General features: G+C 50.3%; 1 protein-coding gene across 2 annotated transcripts in view; it reads right to left on the reverse strand.

Moving 5' to 3' along the window:
• The window catches only part of TG (thyroglobulin), a 224,041-nt gene extending 206,155 nt beyond the window's left edge, over positions 1 to 17,886 (reverse strand). The window contains 9 exon segments of one of the 2 annotated variants that reach the window (NM_001168418.1): positions 607 to 1,710; positions 6,237 to 6,422; positions 6,597 to 6,740; positions 7,249 to 7,355; positions 13,433 to 13,592; positions 13,957 to 14,160; positions 15,358 to 15,455; positions 16,713 to 16,821; positions 17,777 to 17,886. In NM_001168418.1, coding sequence (NP_001161890.1) covers positions 607 to 1,710; positions 6,237 to 6,422; positions 6,597 to 6,740; positions 7,249 to 7,355; positions 13,433 to 13,592; positions 13,957 to 14,160; positions 15,358 to 15,455; positions 16,713 to 16,821; positions 17,777 to 17,843 — 2,179 coding nt within the window. In that variant the 5' untranslated portion in view covers positions 17,844 to 17,886. 2 annotated transcript variants of the gene reach the window in all.

Consider the following 26,784-nt stretch of genomic DNA (forward strand, 5'->3'; position numbering starts at 1 on the left):
TCCCAGGCTAGGGGTCAAATTGGAGCTGTACCGCCAGCCTATGCCACAGCCACAGCAGCACATGATCCGAGCCGAGTCTGAGACCTACACCATGGCTTACGGCAATGCCAGATCCTTAACCCACTGAGCGAGGCCAGGGATCAAACCAGAAACCTCATGGTCTCTAGTCGGATTCATTAATCACTGCACCAATAGCAACTCCTCACTGGACAATTTTTAAATCAGCCAGCAGGTGGTGCTATTAAGAGAAGTTCGGGAGTTCCCGTTGTGGCTCAGCAGGTTAAGAACCTGACTAGTATCCATGAGGATGCGGGTTTGATCCCTGGCCTCACTCAGTGGGTTAAGGAACCGGCGTTGCTGTGAGCTGCAGTGTAGGACTCAGACTCAGCTCGGATCTGGTGTTGCTGTGGCTGTGGTGTAGGCCAGCAGCTTCAGCTCTGATTCGACCCCTAGCTTGGGAACTTTCATATGCCATGGGTGTGGCCCTAAATATTTTTTTTTTAAGAAAAAACCCCAGAAGTTCAGGCTTTAGCTATGACTGCATGGTGCTGTGTCAAGCCCCAGAAGAGACTGAGAGTCTGCAGATTTGATACCCAATGGACTTACATTGCTTGGGTTCTCCAGGAGCAGTTCGAGTTCCGGGAATAGGCTGACCGTCAGCATCCACACAGTAGCAGTCTGAGCTGAAGCACTGGACGGGGAGGAAGTGGCCCTCGCGGGTACAAGAAGGGACAAACACACTGGACCCAGCGGGCTGCCTCCCCAAGAGGCTTTGCATGCGCTCCCTTTGCTTCTCACACGCTGTGGGGCACCTCGGTCGTCCGCCTCTAGCCCTGGAGCCGGCAAGTTCTCGGCCCCTGGCATCCACACACCAGCACTCTCCAGCAAAGCACTGGACATCCTCGTAGCTCCCTTCTGCAGTGCACGACGGGACAAACAGGCTGCCAGGTGTCTGCTCACAGCCCTGGGAGCTGAGTGCCATTTCCATCACGTCACCTAAATCCCTTGCTATGTCCTCTGGCACAGAAATAGCATGCTGCAGGAAAAGGAGGAATTCTGGAAGCTCCAGGAGGGAAGAAAGGAATGTCAGGGCATTTCGGTTCTCTTGTAGGTTGACTTCAAAGCCAAAGCTGCCCACAACTGTCTTATTCATAGCAACGCCCATCTTCAAGGCTTCGGGGGCTTCTGTGGCAGGATTTGAATCCAGTCCCACCGAGAGGGACTTGGCTGGATCTGCTAGTGCCTGTCTCTTCTGGAAGCCTGGGAGACCAAGTTGCTGGAAAAAGTGACTGAAATTAAAAGTGCCTCTTGTGCCCAGGGCTCCAGACAAGTTAAATTGGCCGACGTTCGCCAAAAATCTCCCTCCGAAGAGGTTTTGCTGGAGTCGCTTGGGGTTGGCGGTAAACTGAAGGGCAAGACGAGCCAGCTCTCGGGAGGGGAAAATCCCCCTGAGACCCTCCTTCAGGAGACTTTCTGTGGCGGCGGTGACCTCTTTCTTCTGCCCTTGAACCACTGGCTGCAGGATCCCGGACTCCACAAAGAGCTCCTTGAGCGGGAGCGGGCAGGATGCAGCAAAGCTGGGGACTGTCTGAGACACCGGTCCTCGCTCGGCAGCCAAGAACGAGCCGCGCTGGCCGGAGTAGCCCGAGGGCCCAAGGTGGAGCCTGGACAAGGCCCGCCGCCTCTCCGAGGGGCAGGACTGGCCCTCCGCTGCGGGAGATGGAGCAAACAGAGCAGTGGTTTATCATCACGAGGGGTCCTGACCCGAGCCCTCCGACCTTTCCGCAGTGAGATGAAAACTTCGCTCATGGACTGAGTTTCTACCTCTCTCCTCTCCGTGTTCATTTTCCCTCCCCTCCGGGCCGAGCGTGTGGCGCCGCCCTGGGAAGGGAGGGGTCTCTCGACTGGACCTCCTCACCTGGCTTCACTGCAGGGAGACCCCTCCCGAGGCAGGGCTCAGAGACCACCGCCCGCTTTCTGGAAGCCTGACCACACACAGTCACCACATGAACTCACTGCAGGGGCATCTCACATCCGGTGCCCCACCTCACCCACCTTTCATGCCCACCTGGAACCTCAGAATGGGATCTCATTTGGAAATAGGGCCTTTGCAGATGGCATCGGTTAAGTTGAAGGCCTACTGCACGAGCCCTAAAGCCAGTGACTGGTGTCCTTAAGAAATGCTGTGTCGAAGACACAGAAGAGAAACACAGGGAAGAAAAACACAAAAAGCTGGAGCCAGGGCCCAGAGCGATGCAGCTGTTAAGCAGGGGATGCCAAAGACACCCAGCGAACACCAGACTCTAGGAAGGGTCAAGGAGGGGTGGATTCTGCTCTGAGCCTCCAGACGGAGTGTGGCCCTGCTGACACCTCCATCTCAGACTCCTGGCCTCCAGGACTGCGAGAGAAGGAATGCTTGCTGTTTTAAGAGACCCAATTTGTAGCCACGTGTTACGGCAGCCCCAGGAAACTACTGCACCAAGTTCCTATTTGTTTATAATGAAGTGCTGTTTTCCAGTGTCCTCCCGTTGGAATTCCTAATGAACTTTAATGCTTCATGAGATGCTCTTTCAGTGGCTGCCTAATTCCACCCTGTGGGTGGTCTCGTCTCCGCTAACTGGTTTATAGTCCACTGGAGGATAAAGGCCATAGTTTAAGTGCTATTGATGTTTCCTATAAGAAGAAATAGTTTCCTTGTTGTAACACACATTATAATACAGCAATTAGGACAGTTCCCTTAATAGAATATAATGATGCCCACTTGGCAAACATATTAGGCTTCTGGGCATCTTGACTTTTCCTCGAAGTTATTAGTTAAATAGTTATCAACTCAGGCAACTCCATGCATGGCCAGGCCATTCTATATGAATACCCTAAGCTGACAGCAGTCACATGAAGAAAAAAAGATTTTAAACTCAAACTCTGAGAGTTCCCGTGTGGCTGGATGGGTTAAGAACCTGATACGGTGTCTGTGAGCATGTGGCTTCGATCCCTGGCCTCGTTCAGTGGGGTTCAGGATCTGGAATTGCCACATGCTGGAGTTCTGGTTCCACCCCTAGCTGGGGAATGTCTATGTGCTGCAGGTGCGGCCATTAAAAAAAAAAAAAAATTCAGGCGTTCCCGTCGTGGCTCAGTGGTTAACAAATCCGACTAGGAACCATGAGGTTGCTGGTTCAAGCCCTGGCCTTGCTTAGTGGGTTAAGGATCCGGCGTTGCCATGAGCTGTGGTGTAGGTCACAGACGCAGCTCAGATCCAGTGTTGCTGTGGCTGTGGCGTAGGCCAGCAGCGGCGGTTACAGCTCGGATTAGACCCCTAGCCTGGGAACCTCCATATGCCACAGGTGCGGCCTAAAAAGACTAAAAAAACTGAAGCTCTGTTTTAGTCACTCACATACAGGGAAGGAGGGAAACTCAATTTTCCTCCACAAAACCCTAAATCTTAGAAGTCCTTTCAACCCACCCACTCCCACTTTTCAAAGGAATTCTTTCCCCTCAGTTCACAAGGGTGCCAAAAAGGCAGGCAACCAATTTCCCTCTGCAACCAGGCAACAGAGAAAGAGCTGGAACATGTGGTCAGAGAGAGAGAGAGACTGGCAACATCAGAACACAGAACACATCCGTTGACGAGGCCAGGGCTTCCTCTAATGGGTATTACAGGAAGGTATGGAAGAGAGCAAGTTCACCGCTCAGCTTACTTTCTTTCCAAATTAAGAGCATGTCCTGTCCATTCATTTGTTATGTAGTGTTACCAAGGCAAAGGAAAAAAACCATTCAGATATTGGTTCCATGTGGCAATTGTTTCCGTGGAGATGGGACCCATACATCAGAGAGAAAAAGCAAAAACCCGCATGATCAACGCATTTGGAAGTACTTTTGGTTTTCGTTTGGAAGATCACAGTTCTTCATTTTCGCCTGGAAATTGGAGGCACAATAGTCTCTGGTTAACAGAACCAAGAGTAACTGTAAATACTACCTTCACGGCAGAGCTTGAAATTTTTCCTTTTCTACATCCTCACACTTAGCAGACAGGACGCTACCAAATACTCTGCCGAGTATTTGAGTACCGACTCCTCAACATCTTCCGTGGGAGAAACCACACGGTTCACCAGGAATCATTGAAGGAACACGAATACTGTCTACGCTGAGGCTCTAAGGAGGCTGTGCTCCTCCGTCACTGTTTCAAATCTTGCTGAATCCACCCACCTCCCCCGGACGATGCCACTAGAAGCCTGCGTTGCTCCCAGATTCCTCCTCTCCATCACTGATGCCCTCCAGAACCTTACTGGAAGGTGGAACTGAGTCTTTGTGGAATGCTAAGGGCTTGTCTCAAGTCCGCAGCCCCCTCCACAGCCCACTGCTTCTGCGTCAGCGTTGGTTCCCATGCTGGGTTGAAGAGTGTCTCCCCAGAACTCATGTCCTTCCTGGACCCTTGGAAGGTGACGATCTTTGGAATAGGGTCATTGTAAGGGACAGACCAGAGTAGAGTGGGCTCAAATCTACATAACGGGTGTCATTCTAAGAAGAGGAGAAACGACACAGATGCAGACGTGCAGGAAAGACAGCCATGTAACCAGAGCTTGGAGGGACGCTGCCACGAGCCAAGGGATGCTCACGACAGCTGGCCACTGGCCCGAGCTAGGGGGAGTCAAGGAAGGAGTCTCCTCTGAAGCCTTCAGAGGGAGCCTGGCCCTGCCGACACCTTGATTTTCAACTTCTAGCCTTTAGAGCTGTGTCAGACCATCCTTCTGGCCTAAGCCCCTTAGGCTGTGACAATTCATTACCGCAGCCCCAGGAGAGTTACATCGCCCCCTTCTCTCTCTCTAGGACCTTGCGATGACCTTCAAATGCCCCACTGCCTGCAGCCTGATGCTCCTGTCCAACTGTTGCTCCAAAATGCCCGAGCTGTCTTTCCTACACGAAGCCCCCCACGGCACTCTCCAGCCCCGAACCTCAACACCTCCTCTGACCTCCTCACCCCCGGCCTCTCCCAGCCTCCCCAGTCATGTTCCAACAGGTAGTTTTCTCTGCCCTCTTGCAGGCTGTGTTCCTTAGCCCACCAATGCCCACTGCAGATCTCCCTCGACCAGGAAGGGGTGACGTGGGTAAGGAGAAAATAGCATTAGGTCAAAAATGCCTTGAATACTTAATATCATAGCTGAGCCTCGCTCGCCTCGCTCAGAACACTCGCATTAGCCTAGAGTTGGGCAAAGTCGCCCTCACACAAAGTCCATCTTAGAATAAAGCGCTGAACGTCTCATGCAACTTATTGACTCCTGTGCTGGAAGTGAAAAGCAGCACGGCTGTCTGGGGATGGCTTTGAGGGGTGGGTTACAGGCGCGGCTGATGGAGCTGCGGCTGGTGCCCTGCCCAGCATCACAAGGGTGAATACCACGCTGTGCATCACTCGCTAGGCCAGAAAAAGATCAAGATTCTAAGTACTGTTTTGACTGACTGTATATCATTTTTCACACCATTGCAAAGTCGAAAAATTCTAAATCAAACCACCGTTAAGTCGGGAAGCTTCCGTATTTACGTCTTTATAATGCCGCTTCTCCGGAACACCTCTCTTTATTTTCCTCCTTCAGGAAACATCTTTTTTGTTCATTTGTTTTTGCTTTTTAGGGCTGCACCCAAGGCATATGGAAGTTCCCAGGCTAGGGGTCGAATCAGAGCTACAGCTGCCGGCCTGCACCGCAGCCACAGCAACACCGGGTCTGAGTCACGTCGGGACCTACACCACAGCTCACGGCAATGCCAGATGCTTCACCCACTAAGAGAGGCCAGGGATTGAACCTGTGTCCTCATGGATTCTAGTCAGATTCATTTCCACTGCGCCACAATGGGAACTCCAGGAAGCATCTTTATTTTCGAAGGTGTTCATCAAGTGCCACCTCTTCCATGAAGCCTTCCTGGATGTCTCCTCACCGTACATGCTGCAAGGCAGACCTGACATGTGTGCTTCTCTGTGCACCTCTGGTTACTGATACACACTTCTCTGGTGGCACAGGGACACAATTCTTTTTTCCTAATATTCTCTGAGCTCCCTGAGGAAGCAACCGTGTCTGACACAGGACTGATGACGATACAGAGGTTTCCACCATTTGAACTTGAAGGGCCTGTCGGACAGTCTCAGGAGGCAGTGGAAGTGAGCGGTTCTGGAGTGCTTGGTCTGGAGAAGCAGTTCAAGTAGCACGATGGGAGCAGAACCGGAGAGGAGGCCTGGGGAGGGCACTCACCGCAAGACAGTGGCTCCGATGGCCGCCGCGTCCCCGGGATCTCCTGTCCTTGGGCGTCCACACACCAGCACAGCCCCTCCTGCTGGCACTGCCCCGCCTGGTACTCCCCATCTCGGCCGCAACTCGGAACGTAGGGGTGACCGAAGCTGGTGGCTGCAAACCGCTCCACTTCGCACTTCGTAGGGCCTAGGAGAGACCCACGCGGCAGAGGAGAGGATGGCAGGTGTGTTTACGTGGGTCAACTGGTGTAAACCCCTGCCTCCACTTTGGAGGGACAGCCACGGAGACGGCAGTGACCTGAAAACCCAAGCAGGGTCCTCCTAGCAGCAACACACCCCTCTGCTGTCCCCTAGTACTCACATCGGAATCTGCCAGAGGTGACGAGTTGAACTGCTAGGAATCGTCTCTGCAGGATCCGGTACAGGGTGGTCTCAGTGAAGGAGGAAGCGAGGTCCAGGCCGGCAAAAACGGTGTCGTAAATTTCATCGAGTAGCAGCTCCAGGCCTGAGTGAGCAAAGACAGCAAGCGTTTGGAGCAATGAGTTCAGTTCAGAAAGGAAGCCCTCACCTCAGCGGGCAGACAGATGTGAAAAGGCCGGAGCCTGCACCAGCATCACTGTGCTTCAGGCCTGAACAAGGCTTTCATGGTTTCCAAAGTCGGGGCGGCTGTGTATGGTTGCCTAGGTTGTTCACAGCACAAGGGAGCGCTGCTGAGAGAGTGACAGATTGAAATCCAGCCCAGGTTCCGCTGGCCAAGCTCAGTGCTGCACATGCACAGAGAGGGGCGCCTCTTTCGGGGGGGGGGCAAGGCAGCATGAGGACTAGCAGCCACTGGATTCTAAGCACCTCCCTGGAAGGTTGGAGGAGGCCATGCCCTCTTCGATAGCCAGGGCACCCGGGTGGGGAGCTGGCAGCCCAGACACTACTATTTCTGCTCTACAGGGAGTGACATTTGGGCTCTCAGGTTGGGTGGCTGCCCCTCCCTCCCCTTGGATTGCTTGAGGTGCGCTTACCTGTCCCGGCCAGTTCTCGCCCTTGGCTGTCAGCGCAGTGACAATACCCAGACACCTCTGGAAACCGGCTCCGGAAGGAGCTAAAGGTCACAAAAGCATCTGGGAACCTAGGAGACAACGGGATTTATGGTCACTACTTCATAAAAGGCAAATCATCAGATCTTCCTGTAGAAATATGCCCGAGTGGCCTCGTCTCATCTGGGGAGAGGAGTGTCTGCTCCTTGATCTCATGAGTTTTGCTCCAGGCTTCCTGCAATAAACATATTTTTTTCCCCTAAACTGGCTTTACCTGGCCAGAGCGAGGCTGGACTTGTGCAAATAAAGCTGTGCTTGGCTGTCATCTACTAATTAGCGCCTTCCTCACTCATGGCATTGCACCAAGTGATGCCCAAGCGTTTGTCTCCTAGGATCAGGCAGAAAATGGTTCGTGGACACTGCATTAACGAGTTCTTCTCCGTGAATGTAACTCTAGAGACTACAGGCCAAGTGTGCTTGATAAACATATGTACGCATCATCCGTGAGCTCGCTGGGGAAGATCAGACGACTTCAGGGCCTTTACAACGTTTCCAGAGCTTGAAAAGAAGCCAGATTCCGCTACAGGAGATTCTTATGTAGGGCATTTTCCAGTCCCATCGCTGGAAAAAGACACCCCATCAATATGACATCACTAACGAGGGCTATGAATTGGATGCTTAAATCACCCCTGACCTGGCGTTTGCTATCAGGAGCTAATTGGCTGGGTTCCCCATCCTGGAAGTAACAGGGAGCCTGGGTGACATAAAGCTGTACAGCAAGTCCATGAAACCAAGCATAATGCGTTCCCACGTCTGGAAATACGTTCCCAACCAATAAGTTAGCAGAAACAGCAGCTCTCCATACAGGCCTATTCCCGTGTCATCTATTCCAGCAAAATACTGAAAACAACCTTAACGTCCCAAGACAGGAAAACTAAGAAGTAAATTATAGTAAGCCTCCGAACAAATACATGTATAACCTTATGAAAAAAGGGCACGTACATACATGCACTTGCTCCTATGCCAACGGAGCAGGATTGGAAAGGGGCAGAACGTGCAGGAGTCGCTCAGAGCCTGAACACGGGGCGCGCAAGTATGAGTTAACGTGAGTGGAAAGGAATACACAAACCACAGCTGTGAGCGCGCTCTAGAATCAGGAACTTCTCCCATGTTGTCGGTCTATGATTGTGTGCATCTTTTTTTTAAATGTCATAGTCAGTGAGCTGCATAATAAAACCTAAAACCTCACTTGCTCCCACGGTTGGACATCTATGACAGAAGTTCATTCATCGGAACCTGAGAGAAGTCAATTCTAAAAGTGCTAATAGGGAGTTCCTGTCGGAGCTCAGTGAGGGAAGGACCCAACGTGGTGCCCCTAAGGACGCCGGTTCGATACCTGGTCTTGCTCAGTGGGCGAAGGATGCAGCATTGTCACAAGCTGCGGCACAGGCTGCAGATGCAGCTTGGATGGAGTGTTGCTGTGGTTGTGGTGTCAGGCTGCAGCTGCAGCTTGGATTCGACCCCTAGCCTGGGAACTGCCATATACCACAGGTACGGCCATAAAAATAATAAATAAATAAATAAATAAATGTGCTAATAACAGTACAATAAGCATTTCCATTTACTGACACGACTGTGTAAGAGGAAATCTGCAAAGTGTTTTACGTACACTGACGCATTTAATCTTCCTAAAACGCAGGATGTACTTTTTTTTAATGCTCATTTTAGAGGTTAAAAAAAAAAATGAGGTATGTTGGTCACCATCTTGAACCAACAGTGGGAGCTAGGGTTCAAGTCCAGACCTTAACCGCCACGAGAGTTACTCAGTGGGCTAGGCTGTACTTGGTTCCCGCCCCATATCCTGGGAGGCATGTACTTCTGTTTAGACCCTCTTCTCTCTAAGCCCAACACCCAGCTTTTCCTGGCATCTAATAGACGGGGATGAGTCCCTTGGCTGGCCTGACGTTCTGAAGCCCGTGCCCACCTAAGGCACAGGAAGTTTAAATCACTCAGTTCCATGTTCTTCCAGTTCAATTCGGGCCCAGCTCAACTTTCAACGAACAGAAAAGGATGCTTCTCTTTTGTTGAATAAAGGGCAAAACCTCAGGATGATAATGAAAGTGTCCTCAAGAAAGAAAATTGGGGAGTTCCCATTGTGGCTCAGCCAAAATGAATCTGACTAGTATCTATGAGGATGAGGGTTCGATTCCCGGCCTCCATCAGCGGGTTAAGGATCCGGCGTTGCCATGAGCTGTGGTGTAGGTTGAAGACTTGGCTCAGATCCCGCACTGCTGTGGCTGTGGTGTAGGCCGGCAGCTGCAGCTGTGATTCAACCCCTAGCCTGGGAAGTTCTATACGCCTCGGGTGCAGCCCTAAAAAGACAAAAAGAAAAGAAATCAGTCGGCTGAATTTTAGTTCGATCACTAAGGTCTTGATAACGGCATCAGCTCTTAAGACCTTTACCTGCCACCGGCTTAGCCACAACGCTTCCCTAGTTGGCGGCTAGGCAAGGGCAGTGGGAAAGGCAGGGGAGGGTCAGAACTAGCCAAACTCACTCCCCACCAGGACTTGGGGTTTTTCAGTCACCAGCCCAAATAGGTAGAGTCAGCAGCAGCCTTTTACAAGAGGCAAAAGGACAGACTTCAAATGCACAAATGCTCCAGCCAATTCAAGGCTACATCACCGCCCAGCACATGGAGAACCCACAGCAGGTTGGCGATGAGCTGCCCACAGGCTTGCCGCCTCCCTGTGGCCCATCGGAAGTAGGTCAACTGCCTTCTGCCACTTCTCTGTCTGAACTTCCCAAAGAAATCTCCCAGACTCAATACTCCAGAAGCACACATGCGACTCTTCCTCTCCGGACTTATCCTCTGCCATCCACCCAGACCTGGGCATCATCCTTAACTGCTTCCCTCCCTCACCGCCCACCTCTCTGCCGTCACCTAGCTCCATGGATTCCACTAGGTCTGCATTTCTCCGATTCCGCCCCCTCGTCCCCCCCCCATGCCCAACTCTAGTCCAAGCCAACAGCACCTCTCACCCGGCCAAGTACAGGAGCCTCCAAACTTGCAGCCACCCCCCAGCACCCACTCTGCTCTTCGCTGACCCCAATCCATTCTCTTTAAAAACCAAGTCCAAAGGTTAATAAGATATACCCAAGCCCCACTCAGGCTTAAAGTTCCTGAAGCAATATTGAAGGCATACTTATATTAAAAAAAAAAATTACTCTTTGCTTATCTGCTTATTCAAATATCACTGGCCATCGGTATTTTTTTTGTTCATCTGGAAACCATGAGTGCTATGTCTAGACTCTGCGTGTAGGCTCCAAGGCTCCTGACACTTTGCCCGGTGGGGTCTCTGGGGCTGGCACTGCCCGGGGCTGGCACTGCCCAGGTCTGTTTATCAGAAAATACCTGAATATGGCGGGGCTTCTAGTAACCAGCCACCCGACCCTTCCCATGACCTTCCTAAATCAGAATTCACTCAGAAACATGCTTGCTTATATAAAAGAAAGGATCCTGTTTCAGGGGTAAATTTTTTTTCTTCTTCTTCAACAATGGACGCTTAGTCCTGAACTTTTGCCTTTAACTCGACTGCCCTCTAGTGGAAGGAGCTATGCATTGTGCCTCAAGCCGGCAAGAGGTTCTCTGACGCCTTAGACTTACTGTATGCAAGGCTCTGCGCTGCCTGCGCTGAAGAGGAGAGGTGAACTGAGCTTTTGTGGGATGGTAAAAGGAGCCAGACAGCTCTGGAATGCACTAAGTGTGCTTCCTAGGGTGGCTTCCTTAACTTCTGTGCTCCAGATTCTTCCGGTGTTTGCTAGAGATCATCATTCTCTGTCTGTGTAAATATCCAAGTGGATTAAAGGATCGCAAATTCTTCCCTGTATATAGTGAGCATTCAGTTGAACTTGAACGGAGCACACAGTGGTTTGCATCAAGAAGCATCAGTAAATAAGGCTGCCTGGAGATGGCTACGTGCGCACGGGCAAGCCATTCTCTAGGCCTGGGGCTGGGGTGGGGTTTGCTGAAGCTGGTGAGGCGTGAGGGTGCCTGCAGACACTGATGACCTACGATTTTCACGGTGGTTTCACGGACAAGGGCTCAGCATATGTTCACCAGGACCTGAGGAGCCAGGTGTTGTCCTTACAGATGGGCTTACAGACACTGAGGCTCAAGGAAGCAAGTGACCAGGTCACTCTGCCGGCAGTGGCAGAGTCAGGATGAGGGTCACAGGGCAAATGCTCTGAGGCCGGGCAGGCAATGCAAACAGATGGAGCAGGAGCAGCGTGGCAGCAGGACCCGGTGGGACCCCGAGCAGTGAGGGTGTGCGCTCAGTCCCCAAAGGAGAGTCCCAGGCCAGCTCCTTGGTGCCCTGGAACAACGCATGCAGCCCCACCCTTGTCCTTCAGAATCAGGAACTCAGAGTTTTGTGTATTTGGTTGAATCTACGAAATTGCTGATGTTCAAGTATTTTTACTGACATGCATGGAAATTTCATAGGATTCAACTTAAAGTTCTCCAGTTTTTGTTTTGTTTTGTCTTTTTTGTCTTTCTAGGGCTGTACCCGCGGCATACGGAGGTTCCCAGGCTAGGGGTCGAATCAGAACTGTAGCCGCCAGCCTACGCCAGAGCCATAGCAACGCGGGATCCAAGCCGCATCTGTGACCTACACCACAGCTCACAACAAAGCCGGATCCTTAACCCACTGAGCGAGGCCAGGGATCGAACCTGCAACCTCAGCAGTCCTAGTCAGATTTGTTTCCACTGAGCCACGACGGGAACTCCCCTCCAGTTTTTAAAATCCTAGGCAGCTCAGATAAGACTTGTCTCTGGGACACTGCCTGTTTATCAGCTGCTCCTCTGTGTCCCCTCCTGGCACAGCCCCTGGAAATCCCCTCTCTCGGGGCAAGAAACTGATTCCTTTTCAAGTCAGTGATGTAGAGGCTCAAGTCCTCCAAGAGAATTCTTATGAGTAGTCACAGACTCACATTCTTTATTTTTACTCAGACTGTTTCCATGATAGCTCAAGTCTGTGTGGCCCTTTACAGAAATAAAAGCAGCCATCTTGAAGGACGAGAAGCTAACCTGTTATTTAGGCTGAGGTCTATACTGCAGCTCCCTTTTTATATTTGTTATTTATATCTGTACACTTACTATAGATGCATTCACATGCGTCATTACAAAAATGCATAAATATGGCCCATGTTTATGACAGAACCATCTTTGTTCCTTTTCTGCTGATTTCCTCCTCCCGACTCCTCCATCTGCACTGCAACCTGAGCCTCAAGGTGGGTGTGACGGCCACCCAGTATGTACTTATTCATATTTTTCTCTGTGCTCACCTAGTCCTCTATGGACACCAGCATAATCATAGAGGCACATAGAAGGAACTGTTTGTTTTCTAAAAATTAAACGCTCTTATAGTATCTGCACCTTATCTCTTATGTCGCATTATCATAATATGCGGCAGAATCCTCTGCACATCAACTGATATAGTCCTAATGCCTTCTGTTTAAGGGCTGCATAAATATTTACAGTGGGTACGTATTTATCCGGCCATCCACCTTGGGGTGCTAAGTCATTCTGTTCTCAGTTTTTGGCTACCATAAAAAACAGGAAGTTCCGTTGTGACTCAGTGGGTTAAGACCGTGACTAGTATCCATGAGGATTCGGACTTGATCCCTGGCCTCGCTCAGTGGGTTAAAGGATCCAGTGTGGCCGCCGGCTGCAGTGTAGGCGGCAGGAGCGGCTTGGATCCAGTGTGGCTGTGGCTGTGGTGTAGGCTGGCAACTATAGCTCCGATTTGACCCCTGGCCTGGGAACTTCCATATGCCACAAGTGCAGCCAAAAAATAATAATTTAAAAACAAAGAGAAAAAAGATGCGGTAGACACCCTAGTACATCCCTGGTACATCGGACTTCATAATCTGGTGTTTTGATCTCTGCGGGCTGCTGGGCCAGAGGGTTCGAGTAATTCTCATTTGAAGAGCTACTAGTGCCATCTTGCTTCGTGGAAGATGCTGTAGCCCGTCATTTGTCCGTCGCAGCAAATGCGCGTGAGGCCTCCCTCCGCCCCCAAAGGCTGTGTGTGTGTCACACACACACGCCTCCCGGGATCCAGCCCCAGCGGAGAGGGGAAAGGCACAGCCCGGGCCAGTGGCGCTCACCTGTTGTAGCTGTGGACCAGGTCGAAAAACATCATGTCTGTGGTGTTGACGAACTTGCACTGGACGGGCAGGAAGGTGCCATCGGCAGAACACTGCGGCGGCGACTTGTCACCCACCCCGTGGAGGAGACGGCGGTTTCTTATCTCACAGCTCCCCGGACCTAAACACGTCCAAGAACACCGTTTAATTCTTCCAAACGAGAAGGTGCGTGCGTCTGCCGTCTAGACGCAGGCAGCTGCGCTGCACACGTGACACGCGTGACCGTCACGTGCTAGACACGTGACCCTCAGCCAGCCGGGGCCGAAAACGCCCCTCGACGTCCCGCCTACGCGTCTAACCCTCCGCCGGGGAATATTGCTGTTCACGGTGCGGAACTATTAGAGGTGATACCACCTCCCCGGGTGCCTGCCTTCTCTGTGCCATGGCCAGGCCCTCTGCCTCACCACCCCACCCCCCCGGGGGGGGCCCCGCCTCGGTTTGGGTCCCGGCTTGGTCCTGGCAGGTGCCGGGCGGGCGAGACTTACATCGCGCGGGTCTCCCCAGCCGCCGGGTCCCGTACACCTCCATGCCCTCGGCGTCCACACACCAGCACTGCTCCCGCCGCACGTCGCACTGCACCGGCGCGTACGCCCCCGAATCCTGACACTGCGGCAGGTAGGATGTGGCGGTGCTGTTGATGTAGCTGCTCAGCAAGATCTGCTGCTTCTGCAGCTGGCAGAACGACAGACCTGGGGCAGCAAAGAGCCGCGTCAGAGCCGGTGGGGGGGGGGGGGCCCACAACGCAGGGGGCTTAGCCCAGGGGCCTCGAGCTCTCTCCCTAGAGGCGGGAAGGCAAGGCCGTCCATCCCAGAGCCCAGGGATGCTCAAGAGTGGGCAGCAGCCTCAGGACCAGCGTTCTGACTGCCCGACTCCACATCCCAGGACTTCTGGCATCGTGCAGACCGAGCCAGGGAGGGGCAGATCTCATCCTGCCCCGTTGGTCCGCGTGACACCCCACAGCCACTGTGCCACAGAGATGGGTGTGAATGGAGTACAGGCTGGCTGTTAACAGCTTGTCTGAATGTGAATCTCCCCCACACACTTGCTGTGTGACCTCGGAGAAGTCACTTAACCTCTCTGTGCCCCACCTGCCTCATCTAGAGAATTGAAATACACCTGTCTTCTTCAGGTACTTGAGGACTAGGGACATTCATGATTACCGCTCCTGTTGAATACCTACTGTGTGCCCGGTGTTTTATGTGTGCTTTAAATCCTCACAACCATCACAGCTGGTCCTATGGCAGATTCCACATTCGTGTTAGGGACAAGTAACTGTAGCTCCACGAGGCTGTGAGACCTGGCAGAGGTCACTCAGCTGCAGTGTTGGGGGCCAGCCTGCTCCTCAAGCCAGTGTGTTGGCCCCCCAAACCAGCACCCAAACCAGAGCTTTTCTCCATTAAAGGATAACTGGTCCTAGGCTTGATTTCACCATTTTAAGGTGACCAGCTTAAACTGACCTTCGTTTTAGGCTAAACTACGTCACACTTTAGATGGGGGCTGGGCCTCTTTGATGACTCATCATAAAAATATTTTGACCAGAAAGGTTTCATCCCTGTCTCAAATTCTAGAAACACCCCTGGTGAGAGAAGCCTTCCTGGGCACGTGGCCGCTTTCTAGCTTCAAAGCCCTTTGGTGTCTGTAGGCTGTCGCTTCCTCTGTGCCAGGCACCATGCCTGGCTCGTGGGGGCATGGTGCCTGGTGCAGAGGACTTGACTGTGCCATGGCAATGACTTGACTGTCTCATTCTTTTCCCAGCGGCCCTGTAGGAAATGGGGCCTGATTGTAAAAGGAAGATCCAGCAGCGCAGAGGGGCACTTGTCCATGACAAGCCCAGCGCTCTCTCCAGGATGTGCCTTGTCCCCGGCGGGTCCCCCCTTCCCACTTACAGGCCACAGGCCGCCCTGGCTGCCGGCTGCCGGGCACTTCCCTGCCGTCAGCGTCCACACACCAGCAGGAGCCACCATCCTTCTTGCACTGGACGGTCCTGAGGGAGGGGACACACGACAAGGACACCGTTATCAGCTCCGGAAGACACAGTGAGGTGCCTTTCTTCTCCCCTCCCATCCCTCCAAGCTGTGGTTCCTTTAAGTTGGGGGGAGATTGGCATGGATCAGGGGGCAGGTGACTGGAGACGGGAAAAGCGCCAAAACCTGGGACAGCCCCACCTTGGCCATTCATTCCCCAAATGCCCACCCTGGTGTCCACGCTGCTGCCACATGGAGGCCACAGGGGGTAGAGGCGGTCCTTAGGTGGACCAGGAGCAAGAAGAGAGTGGCCTCGGTGATGGTCACTCAGGAAGCGCTCTGTATGCGCCCAGGGGGAATGATGGCTAAACTGAGGTGGAGGGGTGCCTGGATGTTATGCCAGGCGCATCAGGGGTAAAAGGGGGTCCAGGCAGAGAGAACATCGTATGCAAAACCTCCTGAGGAGGAGCAGGGCTGGCTTGGACCCGCATGCGGCTGGGAAAGAGACGTGGGGCATAACTAAGGCGGCAAAGGTGAACGAGCCTTAGAATTCCCAGGGCTCCAAGTGGGGACTGGCCTTGGCACTCTCAGGAGTCGGTAGGAGTTGTGCTGGGCACACAGAGGGTGTGAACACAACAGAGGGGGCGGGGATGTGGCACGGATGTTTCCCAGCACACAGTTCTAGAGGCGGGCTTCCCCGAGTTCAGCATGGCTAGAACGGCGCCGGGAATGTGGTCCTGCACGCATGCGCTCAGGGTTCCTGAGTGTTCCACAATGATCACTGCACTCTGCAGGGAGAGTCCCGACCGCGTTAGGGTGCCTGATAAACCCCTTTCCCAGAGGAGCCCAGTGGGGATAGAGCTGCACCCAGCAGGGCCTGCGGCAGCCACTGACATGAAAGCCGGGCGTCCTCTGCTTCTTCCACCTCTGACTTCTCAAGAGGATGCAGAAGGAGAGGAGACACCCAAGCATAAATTGTTTGAAACCCTCCCCACAAGGCACACCTCCTGTTAAAGCAATTACGGTAAGAGGTTGACAAGAAAGGAAGGGAGTCTTTGGTCTGGCTGGAATGAAGCAGGGATCAGGACAGGCTTGGTCAGGCTATTCAGGGTGGATTCGTCTGGGGAACTGAGGGGCAGGCGCCCTCCCTCCCAATGACAGTGGCCACACCCCTCGTTCAAGGAGGAGAGTCAAGGGCAGAGGGTGGACAGCGAACAGGGATGCCTGTGCTTTAGGGCGTCTGGGGCCCGAGTCCCCACGACTGACGGGAGCCTTACTGGAAGCTGCCATCCTCTGCGCACTGGGGAACGTAGTCTGCTCGCTTCAGAAAGGCCCTTTCCCTCTGCAGCTCACACGGGCGGAGAGGCTGGGCGTCCACCTGGTACTCTGCGAAGGGAAGCCACTCGTGAGGGAGGAGTCGTGGGTCCGGGTTCCATAGCAGAGACACTCCCTAAAGGCATGGACGCTCTTCCAGTTTTTATTTCTAGCACCAGCATCAACAACGAGGTTGCTCTCACTTGCCACTTTGCAGCCACTCACACTTCTGTTAGGACGTTAGCTCCCAGCATCACCTGGGAGCATAGAGCTCCATCCTACTCAGGTGGCACTGAGACTTGGGCAGTGCAAGTAACCTGTTCAAGGCCACACGGCTGGCAAGAGAAGGATGCAGAATAGACCCTTGGACCGGGCGTGCTTGGGTCAGGTCAGAACACCAGAACGGAGCTGTTCTTGATTTTATCGCGGCACTCGCCGCAGACAGGGCACCTCCCTGGCACAGCATGGGGGTACAAATTAATGAATAAGTCCTACCCGTCTTATCTTCCACTAAGAACACATGTATCATGCAGAAGCTTACTCAGAAATCGTGATGGCAACTGCCTATTTTCCCAGTGAGGAAACAAGCTAAGACTTATTCAGAGTCACCCATTAAGTGGCTGAGCTGCAGCTCAGACTGAGGTCTATCTCATGCCGCAGGTAGGCTGGTGTTTTTCACACCTGTTGACTATTTCTCAGACCCTCAACGGATGACCTAGGACTTGAGGTCGCTAAGGGAACAAAGAACACCAGTGTCAGTGCCAAAGATGGCAAACAGGGTGGGGCTGGGGGGAAGATCTGGTTTCCCATCTCTTGTCCACCACTGACTGACTCTGTGACCTCAGACCATTCGGTCTGCCTCTCAGACCCTCGGTCTCTTCATCTGAAAAGGAAAGCGCAAATAAATGACCTTGGGACATTGAGAGGATGAAATGAAATCACCAGTGTTCTGAGGCCATGGAGCTCTGGCCTGGGAGCTCCCTCCAGAGCCGCTGCCCCAGGGCCTCAGGGTCAGAACAGAACTCACCAAAGATGTTGGCTGACACCAAGCAGGCTGAGCCCAGCAGAGCGAAGACCCACAGGGCCAGGGCCATTTTTCTGGGCCCTTCCAGGATGAAAGGGTAGGAGCCGCTGCCCGCTCTAGGGCTCTGGCCAGGGAGCCTTTATAGAGCTGCTGTGGGCGCCTGTCCCCGTCCGCAGGCAGTCAGTGAAGCAGAGCCCGCCCTGTTTTCTCTGCGGGTCACAGGGAGGCCCTCCACCTGCGTCTGCATCCCCTGAGGACACTCAAGTGGCCAGTGAGGGATGAGAACTTGTGGAGGCTGCGGGGCAGTGGAGCTGGGGGCAGGGCTTCGAAATTCATCTTTAGGGGCAAAGGCCCAAGCTCCGTGGCTTTGTGGGCGACAAGCTCAGGTCCCTGGAGAAGAAAACATAATCCCTCCTCCTTCTTCCCCTCCCCCCCATCTCCCTGCCTTCCTGCCTTCTCCCCTTCCCCCTTCCCCCTCCCCCCTGCCCCTTTCCTTTTTGCAGCCTTCTTCCCAACAGTATTTGTTTAGAGCCCAACAGGAGCGGACATTATTCCAGGCTATGAGAAATGGTGGAAACAAACAAACCAACAAAACCCCACAGAGCCGTTAATCCGAATGTAAGCATGTGGGTGAGGACGCCGATACCCACACACACTCGGGCACATTGAGCCTCCCTCCCCTCCTCCCGGGACGGGGACGTCACCAAGCGAAAGGGATCAGGAAGCGTGTCTTCCGCATGACACCTGTCCAGCAGTGCGTTTTTTCAAGGTGCTTCTCCAGGTGAAAGGGTGCGGGAGGGAGACCATCCATGGGGTTCGGAAGGCAGCACAGTCAGGTCCTGGGGACCCCCGGGCCATGGGGCGTGAGGGAGGTCACTAACAATGAGACGTAGATTTTGGGCAGAGATGATCTGAGCAGATGTGCTGGCCTTACTGGAAAAGTAGGGGAGAACGCCCCATCGCCCAGCCCCCGCCACCCTGAGCCCCAGGCCACGTCACACCCCGTGCTCTGGAGACCCTGTAATAGTAAAAGTAATACACACTGTGCAGCCTGTCATCTCTCCAGGTCCGGATGTTCTAAAGCAGATGAGTTTCATACATTTTTGGAACCAAGGTCAGAGGTTTCCGAGGAACCCCACTCCCCACGCTCCCCACCATCCCCAAAGCGCAGGCCCGGAGCTCGCACAGGTACAGGTGGGCCCGTGTGCTGAGTCACTCTCGCTGGCCTGGCCCCTGGGAAGCATCAGAGTGGAGTCAGTGAGCCAGAACAGCCCCGGCTCCCTGCAGAGTCAGCACGAAGAGTACCCAGAGGAGAGGTGCTTCTCTCCACCCAAGCGACAGAGCGGCGAGCCTACAGCCAAGCCCGCCAAGGCACCGCCGCCCACCCCACCGTGAAAACCTCAGTCTCATAATGACTCAGCTCCCTGCTGCTCTCACCTCGTCACCCCTGAGCAGGGAGGACAGTCAAGCTTTCGCGGTGACTCTAGGTGGCAGTGCCCTGGACTGGTCCAGGCCCAGGCCTCCATCCATCGCTCTGCAGGCTCTTGGCCACTGGCACTGTCACCTCGCCCTGCCTCCTGGATCCTGGTGCAGGCACATCACCCTCCCCTTCATCCCTTCCCTCCGGAGGACCAGCGCGCTCTGGGTAATCACCAGCGACTGGAGATGGGGGGAAATGGAGAGAGAGTGGGATGCAGAGGAGGAAACTGCTTTAAAACAAACATCAGATGTCACTGCTTCTGACATCGATCTGCTGGGGCCATGGCAGAGGACTGCTTACCAGCCCTCTCTCCTCTCACCCCACTGGCCACCGTGTCACGGGATCCCCTGCCACTGCCTTGGACAGCACATGTCCAGTGACTTGAAGCCTCGTTTCTCTTTCTCTCGGGTCGCCAGAGCAATCATCACACTTCCTGGAACTTGACTTTTGCTTCCAGAAGATGGAATAGACACAGTTTCCCCTGTTCTTCCTGCCAAGTACGTCTAGAACCCCTGGTGTTATCACATGAACAGAAGACGACACTCAAAGATGGATAGAAGGAGACAGCCAGCTGGTGACCTCAAGGCCAGAGGAACAATATGGCAGTAAGTTTCCTGAATGTGTTTTGCCTCAGGTTGGAGGTTGGAGACGCCGCAACTGGAAATGCCAAGGAGCATAGACCCCAGAAAGAGCCCCAAGAAAAGTGTCTCAAGCCAGAGGTCCAGGAAAGGGTGGCCTGGCCCAAGAGAAAACTTTTAGACAATAACTGCTCTATTCCAGCAAACCTCACAGAAAAAACAAAACAAAAAAACCCCTGTGGCTGCCCCCTACCCCACCCATGTTAGCAAAAGCCAGCTGGGGAACCTGGATTTCCCCCCTTGCCAAGCCAAGGAGTCTCTTCCTAGGGAGTCAGGGTGCTGACTGAAAGGCCATGTGAGAAGCCAGAAGCCAGAAGCCAGAATTTTTACCCCAGCTGAGCTGTAATGACCCCGTCTCTCTGCAGTCAGTGGAGACCATGTGAGCAGCCCGAACTTCTGCCCCCAACCAGCAGTGAGACAGATGCTAACTCTCCCACCCTACTGGAGAAGTCTAAACTCCCACCCCAACCACCTGATACCCTCTGTCCGGTATCACTGGAGGTGGGGCAAGAGCTTGGACGTCTGTCCCCACTGGCAGGAATGAGGTTGGGTCCCTTTTCTTCTACCCCAGTATATCAAGATTTCTACAAAAGCATAGAAGCAAACTATTCCATTTAGAATGGATAAGCAGTGAGGTCCTGCATACAGCACAGGAAACTGTATTCAGCCTCTTGGGATAGACCATGACGGAAGATAATATAAGAAAGGGAATGTTTATATGTGTAGGACTGGGTCACACTGCTGTACAGCAGAAATTGACACAACCTTGTAAATCACCTATAACTTAAAAAGAGTTCTACTAAAACAAGATTTAATGAGATATAGATTTTCTTAACATAACACGCACACTCTACGGGTTTTGACCAAAAATCACTCATCATACCAAGAACTAGGAAAATATCAAACCGAATGAGAAAAGACAATCAACCAATGTCAACACCAACATGACACACATGTTAAAATTATTTTTCAAGGATTGTAAAGCAGTCATCATGCACATTCTTCAATGAGCAATTATAAATGTGCTTAAAACAAGTGAAAATGTGGAAAGTTTCAGTAAAGACAGTCTGAAGCAAAGAAACAGAAAATGTTAAAAGAACCATATGGAATTTTAAAGCTAAAAAATAAAAGAATCGAAACAAAAAACTTTATACATGGGCTAAACAATAAAATGGAAGGAACAGAGGAAAAAATCCACTAACTCAAAGATGGAACAACAAAAATAACCCAACCTGAACAGCTGGACAAAAAATCATGAAGGATAGAGAAGAACCCAGCAACACCATCACCCAGAGGATCGAATCAACATTCATAGAACTCTCCACCCAGTAAGAGCAGAATATACATTCTGCTCAACACCCATGGCATGTAGAGACTAACAGAGACCATTTCCTGGGCCATAAAACTAATCCTGACAGATTTAAAAGATTTGAAATCCTACTCTGACGACAATGGAAATGAACTAGAAATTAATACCAGAAAGACAAAACAGGAAAATTTCCAAACAACTAAACAGACTTGTAAAGAGTCCATGGGTTAAAGCAGAGGACTCAAGGTAAATTTAAAAATACATTGAAGTGAATTAAAATGTAAACATTTTGCCAAGAGGGAGGGGAAGGGAGTGGGAGGGACTGAGAGTTCAGGCTTAGTATTGCATTTGGAATGGATAAGCAGTGAGATTCTGCTGTCTAGCCCAGGGAACTATATCTGACCACTTGTGATAGAACATGATGGAAGATAATGTGAATAAAAGAATATATATTATGTATAACTGGGTCACTTTGCTGTACAGCAGAAATTGACAGAACATTTCACGAATAGTAAATCAACTATTAAAACATTTTAAAAAATAAAATACAAGCAAATTTACAAATATGCTAATAGACTTCAAAAAAAGTAAAATGTAAATATATCAAAATTTGTAGGACACAGATAAAGCCGTACTGAGAGGGAAAGTTATAGCACAATGTTTATGTTAGAAAAGAAGAAAAGTTACCTGCCAGTCAGGTAACTATCAACATCCATCGAATGGAAGGGACGGAACAAGAGGCCAAGAGCGTTTAGGGAAAATCCCTTCTCATGGACTGAAAACCAGAAAGGAGGCAGGGCGTTTCCCTTCAAACAGTTCTCTGCCATACTCCTCCACCCATAAAGCCAATGGCCTTGACCATGAAAAGCAGAATGGCTAAGTTTCTGGAGGGGCGAAGATCTTCCATCAAAGTAGTCCTATCCTACCTTAATGGGATCCTTCTAGGGGTACCAAAGATGTGGCCTCAGACAAGCTACTTAATCTCTCCGTGACTCAACTTTCTCATCTGTAAAGCTGTAATGTTAGGAGTGCCCAAGCTCACAGGATGAATCGATAACTTAAATAGATAAAGATGTATAGTACAGCGCCTGGCTTACAGTGAGCACTCACTGTTATTTGTCCTGTGAAAATAAAATATTTCCGGAGTTCCCGTCATGGTGCAGTGGTTAACAAATCCGACTAGGAACCATGAGGTTGCGGGTTCGATCCCTGCCCTTGCTCAGTGGGTTAACGATCCGGCGTTGCCGTGAGCTGTGGTGTAGGTCGCAGACGTGGCTCGGATCCCGCGTTGCTGTGGCTCTGGCGTAGGCTGGCAGCTACAGCTCCGATTAGACCCCTAGCCTGGGAACCTCCATATGCCATGGGAGCGGCCCAAGAAATGGCAAAAAGACCAAAAAAATAAATAAATAAATTTAAAATAAAATAAAAAATAAAACATTTCCAATGGTGGCAGGTCCAGACATCAGTCTCCTTTAAAGACTTTCTATTCCTTCAACATATTTAAAGCCCTCTTAATTAGCACTTCCTCTTTGAGCTATATGTGCCACACCGAAGGTGGGTATATCTGGCAGTTTCCTTGTCCACCGGCTGGGGTGGACAGCCACTCACAGTCCTGTCCCACAGCGACTGCTTTCCTGACTCAATCTGCCACCTCCTTAAACCTTAGCCTTTGAAATGTTTTCCTCATCACGATTTTTTTTTTTTTTTCCCAGCTGAAGAATCACCCTCACTCACTCATGGCCGTTCCCCTTTTCCTTCCTGGAAGGCTCAGCCAATTTTCTAACACTTTTAGTAGTTTCTTAGGTCACTCACTTTTTCCCTCTGATTCACTTTGGACTGGTATTGTTTGCTGGAGTTCTCTCTCTCTCCCAGCTTTTCCTTATGGAAAATACACATTCTAAGCACATAGGTTTCTATGTTTTTTTCCTTTGGGATCACTCAGACTGGAAGAGAGAAAACCACAAAACTCTGGAATTGCCAAAGCATCAGTTGTTCAGACCAATCTTGTCAGCTGCTCTTTCCTCTACGGTCGCAGTCAAGGTGTTCTGCCATCCAGTCAAGAAACCAGACTTGAATGTTGCCATGTTCTGCCTGGCTTCCCTTCAATGGGTTTCTTATCTCTGTGCCTTACTTTAGAGTTATCATTTGATAAATTTCTCAGGCATGGTCCTCAGGGCATAAGTAATATCTGTACCTCCTCTTCTGCATGAAGCTGCCTGCCTCATCTTGAAACTTAGTGAAATTACTCGGAGTATATGCTGTGCGGATCTTCCTGGTCCCGTCTTCTCCTGTGTGTCTAGATTCTCTGTGAGCATCCCCTAGAGTGGCCCACTTAAGGTGTCGGAGAGCAGAAATGTTCCTCTACCTTCTAGGTTCTTCTGGCTAATCTAAGAAGTAAGCAGACATGAGACAAGTCACCAGGGGGAAATCAAACAGAAGTTTAATAACGTGTATATGGGAGAGACTCGGGAGAGCTGAGTAACGTGTCAACCTTAAAAGCCATCTTCAGCTAAAGACAAAAACAGATACGGGGAGTAGTGATCTGAGATGTCGAAGGGGAGGAGAGCAGCTGGCATGAGGGTGGAAAGGCAATGCTTGGCAAATGCCCGCTTGTTGGGCCCTGCAGAGACAGTGGGACACAGAGTGGGCTGTGGTCTCTCTGCCCCCACCACACCTCAGCCAGATTCTTTGCAGACATCGCCAGCGATCGCTGTATTCTGGAACAAGCCCTGCATCTAAATTCTTTTAGACAGTTTTGGGGAAGTTCAATGTTTCTTCCTATGTCTTTCATGCCTTGATTTTTTTTTCCGGCTTAAATAACCCACATTTCCTAAGAGACATTGGGGGATGGTGAGTGTTGTTCCCTTATGGAGTAATGGTTCCCCTCACTCTTACTACACGCCCTCCATTTGTGGCTTTAACAGGGAGCATCTCAATAGTCCCCTGAGCCTAGGCCTGTCTCTCTTTGTAAAAATTCAACAAAAGAGAGCCAGGACCTGAGAGGGCAGCCTGGGCCAGCCCTCTCAGGTCTGTCGGATTTGCTAACAATTAACAAATGTCTGCTTTCTCTAGTGGCTCTTTTCAAAACAACTGCTACTCCACCACCCGCTCATGTCAGCCCGCCGTGGCTTTCCAAGTCCCATTTTCTACTTGAAACCTGGCCAGTCTGCCTTTAAGACCTCAGTCTTTCTCCCAAACAACATTCTCTTATTCTCCTGTCTTTTTAAAGTTTGCCTTCAATCTTCTGATGCTCCCCTGCTGTCTGTAAGAAGGCAGAAAACTTTTCTAATAGATGCATTTCCTATCTGATTTTCTGAGCAAGACTGACTTCTAGAGACAGTGTTTCAAGGTTGGAGCTTTAAATTGTCTGCAGTTTGTAAGAATTTTACAGAATTCTTTTCTTTCTCAAATTAAAAATATAATATATTGGAGTTCCCATCCTGGCTCGGTGGAAACGAATCTGACTAGTAATGGTGAGGACGCAAGATTGATCCCTGGCTAAGGATCCGGCGTTGCCATGAGCTGTGGTGTAGATCGTAGATGCGACTCGGATTTGGCGTTGCTGTGGCTGTGGTGTAGGCCAGTGGCTACAGCTCTGATTCTACCCTTAACTTAGCCTGGGAACCTCCATATGCCACAGGTGAGCCCTAAAAAGACAAAATTATATATATGTATATATACATATACATATATCTATTTCACATTCCTTTTTAACTTTTTTAATTAACATACATTACAGTTTTAGAATGACAGAAAAATTCAGCACATAGAACAGAAGTTTCCCTTATACCCTCCTTCTGCACATACAGTTCCTGCTATCACTAACATCTTGTATTAATGTGGCAGATGTGTTACAATTAGCGAACCGGTATTTATACATTATTTTTAACTACAATCAATAGTTCACATCGTTTCACTGTTTCTTCTTTTACTTTTCCAAGTAATTTTTCAACTTATCCCGAAGTTGAAGTAGCAGTACAGAGTTCCCATGTATTCTTTAATCAATTTCACCCAATGTTAACATTTCAGATAACCATCATGCAATGATAAAAACTAAGAAACTATCAATACAATACTTTTCACTATAGATGTTAATAGACCTTTACCAGTTTTTCCACCAATGTCTTTTTTTTTTTCTTTCCCTGTTCCAGGATCCAATTCAGGATCTTACATTTCATTTACCTATAAGGTATCCTTAGTTTCCTCCCTAGAAAATATTTGGAAAAAAATGCAAAAATTCTAGGATTAATAAGTGAGCTTAACAATGGCATAGGATACAAGATATTAAAATATCAATTTTATTTATATTCTAGTAATTCAACATCTGCAAACAAAACTGAGAAAGTTCCATTTACAATATTATCAAGAAGAATCGAACACTTAAAAAATAAAGTTAACAAAATAAGTGCAAAATCTGAAAATGGAAAACTACAAAACATTGCTGGGAAAACAAACAAACAAACAAACAAATTTAAACAAACGTGAAACACACCATGCTCTTGAATCAAGACCCAAGAGTGTTGAGATGGTAATTGATCTGTAGATTCAGTGCAATTCCTGTCAAAACCCCAGCAGGTGTTTTAAAAGATGCTGACAATTTAAAACTTTTATAGAAATGAAAAATAGCTAGAATGGGCAGAAACAGGTAGAAAGGAGAACATAATTAAAGGACTGATTTTAAACCTTACTCTTAGCCTATAGTGATCAAGACAGCAAGTATCTGCATAAGGATAGAGATAGATCAATAAGCAGAGACATACATAATGACGGCCAATTGATTTTCAACAAAGGGACCTAGGTCATTGAAAGGGAAAATGACATTTTCAACAAATGGCACTGTGGCATCTAGGTATCTCCATGCAAACTAAAATGAGATATCACTGTGCATCTATTAAAATAGCTAAAATCTGGAGGTCCCATCATGGCTCAGTGGAAACGAATCTGATCAGCATCCATGAGGACATAGGTTCTATCCCTGGCCTCGCTCGGTGGGTTAAGGATCCAGCGTTGCCATGAGCTGTGGCTGTGGTGTAGGCCGGCAGCTATAGCTCTGACTCGTCCTCTAGCCTGGGAACTTCCATATGCCACGGGTATGGCCCTAAAAAAACCAAAAAAGAAAAGAAAAGAATAAAAAAATGGCTAAAAGCCAAAACATTGACAAACACCAAACGCTGGCAAGGAAGGATGGAGAACGGCAGGACCTCTCCTTCATTCAACTGACCCCAAGTGTTGCATCTATTTCTAGATTCCCCACTTTGTACCGTCAGCCTTCCTCTCTGTCCTTATGCTACTTCCACACTGTCTTGGCTGCTACAGCTTTTGTATCAGAATCAGAGATGTTACGTCCCTCAACCTTCGCTGTTTCTCAGACTCACTCCGGATATTCTGAGGTCCTTCGCATTTCCATTTAAAATTCCGAGTCAGTTTGCTAATTTGTTTCCAAACATCCGCTGGGATTTTACATGGGATTGCCTTACATCAGTCGGTTTTGGGAGAAGTGATGTTTTTAACAGTGTTGTGTTTTACAAACTGTCCTCTATCTTTCGACTCATTTATCTCCTCTGCATTCTGAGCATTGTTTTGT

This window comes from Sus scrofa, chromosome 4 (assembly GCF_000003025.6).
Source record: "Sus scrofa isolate TJ Tabasco breed Duroc chromosome 4, Sscrofa11.1, whole genome shotgun sequence".
Lineage (NCBI taxonomy): Eukaryota > Metazoa > Chordata > Mammalia > Artiodactyla > Suidae > Sus > Sus scrofa.